Source organism: Carcharodon carcharias, chromosome 15 (genome assembly GCF_017639515.1).
Source record: "Carcharodon carcharias isolate sCarCar2 chromosome 15, sCarCar2.pri, whole genome shotgun sequence".
Lineage (NCBI taxonomy): Eukaryota > Metazoa > Chordata > Chondrichthyes > Lamniformes > Lamnidae > Carcharodon > Carcharodon carcharias.
In genome coordinates, this window is record NC_054481.1 from 34230678 (window position 1) to 34236677 (window position 6000).

At 40.8% G+C, this 6000-nt stretch overlaps 1 protein-coding gene across 1 annotated transcript in view; it reads right to left on the reverse strand.

Annotated features, from left to right (window-relative positions):
• The window catches only part of clcn7 (chloride channel 7), an 86221-nt gene extending 84241 nt beyond the window's left edge, over positions 1-1980 (reverse strand). Inside the window, exon 1 of the mRNA XM_041207033.1 lies at positions 1827-1980. Within this exon, the coding sequence (XP_041062967.1) occupies positions 1827-1949 (123 nt within the window). The 5' untranslated portion in view covers positions 1950-1980. The remainder of the gene's footprint in view (positions 1-1826) is intronic.
• Between the last annotated feature and the right edge of the window lie 4020 nt (positions 1981-6000).

The following is a 6000-nucleotide window of genomic DNA, read 5'->3' on the forward strand; positions in this document are numbered from 1 at the left end:
GGAAAGCAGAAGCAGAAAATAGTTGAAAGGAGTAAAATAATTTGCATTTATATGGAGCTTTTCATGACCACCGGACACAAAACTCTTTACAGGAGAATGAAGAGAAGTATAATCACTGTTGTAATGTGGGCAACATGGCAGCCAATTTGCACACAAGCTCTCACAAACAGCAATGAAATAATGACCAGATAATCTGTTTTTTTCTGATGCTGATGTTGAGGGATAAATATTGGGCAGGACACCAGGGATAACTCCACTACTCTTCTTTGAAATAGTGCTTTGGGATCCCTTTCCTCAACCCGAGCGGTTAGATAATGACTCAGTTTAACATTTCGTCTGAAAGGTGGCACCTCTAACAGTGCAGCACTCCCTCAGTACTGGAGTATCAGCCTTTATTTTTATGCTTAAGTCCTGGAGTCGGACTTGAAACCAGAAACCTGTGACTTAGAGGGGAGAGAGTTACCAACTGAGCTATGGCTGACATGAGCAGAAATGATATCAGATGACAGATGTAAACAGAAGTAAAAATTGGAAACATCACAAAAATTGCAGGGACCAGATTGAGGAAAGTTGCAAAATTGTTGAAGTAAGAGTCAAACCGTACATACATCAATGTCCACAGCGTAACTAATAAGGTTGCCGAGCTGCACGCACAGGCAGGGATATGAGACAAAGCACAAATACATTCTCAAAAAGCCAGCACGGGCACAACAGACTGAATAGTCCATAAACTAAAGTTGCTAGAACAGTAACGTTTACAATCCTGCATCAAATGTATTACTGTTGCCATCAGCCCCAGAATCTGCAGAATTTGCCCAACTGTCCCTTGCTTCTATAAAAGAAAAAACATTTCAACTGTACAGTTCTGAAGCAGTATAGAAGAAATCACACAACACCCAAAGCTGCCTATCAGCAGATATGTATGATATGAAGGTCCTTTTGGGACGCTTTTGGTTTGCAAGGAGTCCAACTCTTCCTTCCAACTGAAGATTTGCTGAAGAATTGTCAATTTAACATGTGTGGATAGTTTGTGGATAGGGGGACATAAAAGTGCCTTACCCAAAAACAGACTGCCGCTCTGGGCAAGTATTGCGTGAAAATATTCTGAACACTGCCTTGAGGCTTCTAACATCAACATGTCCACAACATTCATATAATGGTTTTAGACATATACGAGCAAGGCAATCAACATTTTCAAGATGATTTCAGAGTTAGAATCTGGGCACGAATTACATTTTTTAATCTACTCAAATTCCATTCAAGGTTACCATACCATGTAATCTAATCTGAATTTTAAGATTACCATTAATAGTTTACAAATAATATCAAAACCCAGAGATTAGATCAGAGCTTTTACATAGAATGGAATGATTAGAACAACTACATCGGTATACTCGACCTTTTAAGTTACAGATCACTCAGAACTTAATATCGCACAAATATGACATGCTTAAAAGAACCTGAACCGATTTCCTCGTTTGAAGCACCATCAGAATACTTGAAAAAATATTCCACTAAACCGGCAGTTTATACCTATCACAGTTTCAAACCTATTACCGAAATTCTCTTCTTGTTTGTCAATAAACGCCTGTTTAAAGAGGGCAGAATTGATGGCTTTAAATGTAAACTGACCGGGCACTAAGGGTGAGATCTCCAAATCTTCTGTTATGCGTTTTTACTGCTAATGGTGAAGCAATTGAGCCCTTAAGCAGCGGCCGCCGGTTTCATAAACACCAGCCTGTTTGGACATAACAAGCGCCGTGTGTTGGGTGTAAACATGGGGAGCGCCTGCAAGCGGCCAGGAGCCACACCTGGCGGCCTCTTACCTGTCGGGGCAGTGCCGGGCTCTGAGAGGCGCTGGGGGAGCCGTTCAGTAACGGGGTACTCTCTCCGGGCCGAGCCTCATCACCCTTACTGGACCAGGAAACTTTGTTGGTCACATTCGCCATCTTGCCGGTCTGTGTTGTTGCCAAGAGACCGGTCCCGTGACCTCTCTACGGCGAGTCCGCGCAGCTTCAGTGCACTCCGCCCACTGCATTTCACTCTGCAACTCGAAACAGTTACAAATCATTCCCCCACTCCTCACTCACCCCAGCGCAGCACATGTACCACTGCGAGATGCTGGGGATCTGAGATAGAAACAGAAAAGGCTGGAAGCCAGACTTGACGAAATATTTTTCCCTGTCGCTTTGTTTTATATTTGAGCACATATAATTTGCTCACTGATATTTTGTGTGTTGTAAACAGCACCCTGAACTTAAAAAGTCTTTGAATGTTTCTCAGACAAGTGGCAGGAATTCAATTAATAATTAACTGGTAACAGGCAAGAAATTCGTTGAAGGTGAGAAAGGACTGGTGTTGTGGACACAATTTCTGTTATACACAGTTCTTTTAATTTATTTCCCACTAATTTACAACCTGGAACATCTTCCTCTGCAAACCAGGCTTCTAAAGCGTTGAGATAGCATTAAATTCACAATTAAAGTAAACTTTTAAGAACAATTAAGGCACTGATTTGTAGTTTCTGTACAAAACAACTTTAAGCCTTAAGAATAAAGCCCTTACTGCAATAAATCACAATTTGACTTAATCCCTGTAAATCAATGATTCTGAATTTGTATTGTTTGGACTGTACATCGCAAAGCATTAATTGTGTCCTCTAACACAGGATGAACAATACCGTAAACAATGCTCTCCACCTTCAAAAATATTTTAAGAACTGATATCCAATTAGGAGGATCTGACTATCTTTTCTCAACCCCTGATTTTAGAAATATTGCTTAATTATCTTTATGTTGTGCTATTAAAGTTGTATTCCTGATATGACAGCATCTGTCATCGATTTGCAAAAGAAAACTTAGTTCTGAGGTGTGTTTTGGAAGTTACTCGAAATATTAAAGTGGGAGGTTTTTTCCCAATCCCTTATCAAGTAAGGCCAGGCACAATGAAGAAGAGGGAAATTATACCATATTAGTAACTAAACTGGTGTAGAATGCACCAGAATTTAAAACTTTACCAGAAACTGGAACATACAATATCTTAAAACACAATGATTGTTAATAGATGATATAATTATACACAACTGTAAATGTGAAATAGTTATCACTTGAAAGGAGTCATAGAGTTATACAGCATGGAAACAGGCCCTTTGGCCCATCGTGTCCATGACAGCCATCAAGCACCTATCTATCATAATTCAATTTTCCATGCTGTGATGTTTCAAGTGCTCATCTAAATATTTCTTAAATGTTGTGGGGGTTCCTGCCTCTACCAGCCCCTCAGGCAGTGTCTTCCAGATTCCAACTCCCCTCTGGGTGAAAAAATGTTTCCTCAAATTCCCTCTAAACCTCTTGACCCTTACCTTAAATCAATGTCCTCTGATTATTGACGCCTCCACTGAGGGGAAAAGTTTCTTCCTATCTACCCTATCTACGCCCCTCACAATTTTGCATACCTCTATCAGCTCCCCCTCAGCCTTCTCTGCTCTAAGGAAAACAACCCTTGCCTATCCAGTCTCTCGTCATAGCTGAAATGCTCCAGCCCAGCTAACATCCTGGTGAATCATCTTTGAACCCTCTCTAGTGCAATCACATCCTTCCTACAGTGTGGCGACCAAAACTGCACACAGTACTCCAGCTATGGCCTAACTAGCATTTTATACAGCTCCAACATAACCTCCCTGCACTCGTATTCTATGCCTCGGCTAATAAAGGCAAATATGCCATTTGCCTTCTTAACCACCTTATCTACCTATGCTGCTGCCTTCAGGAATCTATGGACATGCACACCAAGGTCCCTCTGATCCCCTGTACTTCCTAGGGTCCTACCATTCATTGTGTATTCCCTTGCCGTGTTGGTCCTCCCTCAATGCATCACCTAACACTTCTCAGGATTAAATTCCATTTGCCACTGCTCTGCCCATTTTACCAGCCCATCTATGACATCCTGTAATCTAAGGCTTTCCTCCTCACTATTTACAACACCACCAATTTTCATGTCTTCTGTGAACTTACTGATAATACCTCCTACATTCATGTCTAAATCATTCACGTACGTTACAAACAGCAAAGGACCCAGCACTGCGGTACACCACTCATCACAGACTTCCAATCGCAAAAACAAACTTTGACCATCACCCTCTGCCTCCTGCCACTAAGCCAATTTTGGATCCAATTCGGTGACTTGCCCTGGATCCCATGGACTCTTACCTTCTTGACTATTCGCCCATACAAGACCTTGTCAAAATCCTTACTGAAGTCCACATAGACTTCATCAATGTCACTACGCTTATCTACACAACTAGTCACATCCTCGAAAAATTCAATCAAATTTGTTAGGCTTTGTTAGTCTTAATACTTTGCAGTTATCATGTGGTCTAATCATTCATCCCTCCCTAAACAAGGTGTTTTATTATTCTCTGTGTGGTTGTATAACGTATTTATTTGTAACTGATTACATTAGAGTCCTGAATGAGTACAAACCTCCTATTGTTTAACTATGTGACTGAACATCCAAATATACCCAGATCTGGACAAATGTAATAATATGAACATTGCAATGGAATCTTTCTGCTATCTAATTTCATTTTAAAAATAATCATGCAGATAATTGTGCTTTAAGGAAATTAATTTTGTTGGAAACGTTTTTCCCATTTAATCACAGAATTTTAACGGCACAGAAGGAAGCCATTTGGCCCAGCAATGACTGCACCGGACCTCCAAATGAGCATTATTACCTAGTGCCATTGCCCTGCCTTTCCCCGTACCACTGCACATTTTTTCTATTCAGATAATCATCTAATGCCCTCTTGAATGCTTCAGTTGAACCTGCCTCCACCACACTTCCAGGCAGCGCATCCCAGACCTGAACCACTCATTGTGTGAAAAAGATATTTCTCATGGTATGTTTCCTTCTTTTGCAAATCTCTTTAAAACTGTACCCTCTCATTCTCGATCCTTTTATCAGCTCCCTCAAGATTTTGAACATCTCTATCAAATCTCCTCTTAACCTTCTTCTCTCCAAGGAGAACAGTGCCAACCACTTCAATCTATCTTTGTAACTAAAGTTTCTCATCCCTGGAACCATTCTTGTAAACTTCTTCTGCACTCCCTCCAATGTGTTCACATCCTTCCTATAATGTGGTGCCCAGAACTGTACACAATACTCCAGCTGAGGTCTAACGAGCATCATATATAAATTCAGCATAACCCCCTTGCTCCTGTACTCTATGCCCCAATTAATAAAGCCCAGGATACTATATTGACTGCTTTCTCCACCTGTCCTGCCATCTTCAATGGTCTATGCACATATACACCCAGTTCTTTCTGCTCCTGCACCTATTTCAAAGTTTGACCCCTTATTTTATCTGTCCATGTTTTTCCTACCAAAATGCATCACCTCACACTTCCCTGAATTGAACTTTATCTGCCACCTACCTGCCCATTCCACCAACTTGTCTATGTCCTTTTGAAGTTCTACATTGCCCTCCTCACAGTTTACAACACACCCAAGCTTCGTATCATCGCAAACTTTGAAATCGTCCACTGCACACCAAGATCTAGATTATTAATATATATCAGGAAAAGAAAGGGTTCCAATACCGACCCCTGGGGAACTCCACTACAAACCTTCCTCCAGCCCAAAAACTATCCATTGACCATACTCTTTGCTTCCTATTTTTCAACCAATTTTGTATCCACATAGCTACTGTCCTTTTTATTCCATGAGCAATAACTTTTCTCACAAGTCTGTTGTGTGGCACTGTATCAAATGCCTTTTGAAAATCCATGTACACCACATCAACAGCATTACCCTCATCAACCTTTTCTGTTACCTCTTCAAAAATTTCCAGCAAACTAATTAAACACGATTCCCCTTTAGAAATCTTTGCTGGCTCTTCCTTATCAACCCAAATTTTTCCAGGTGACTACTAATTCTATCCCAAATAATTATTTTGAGAATGTTGCCCGCCACTGAAGTTAAACTGACTAGGTCCCTAAA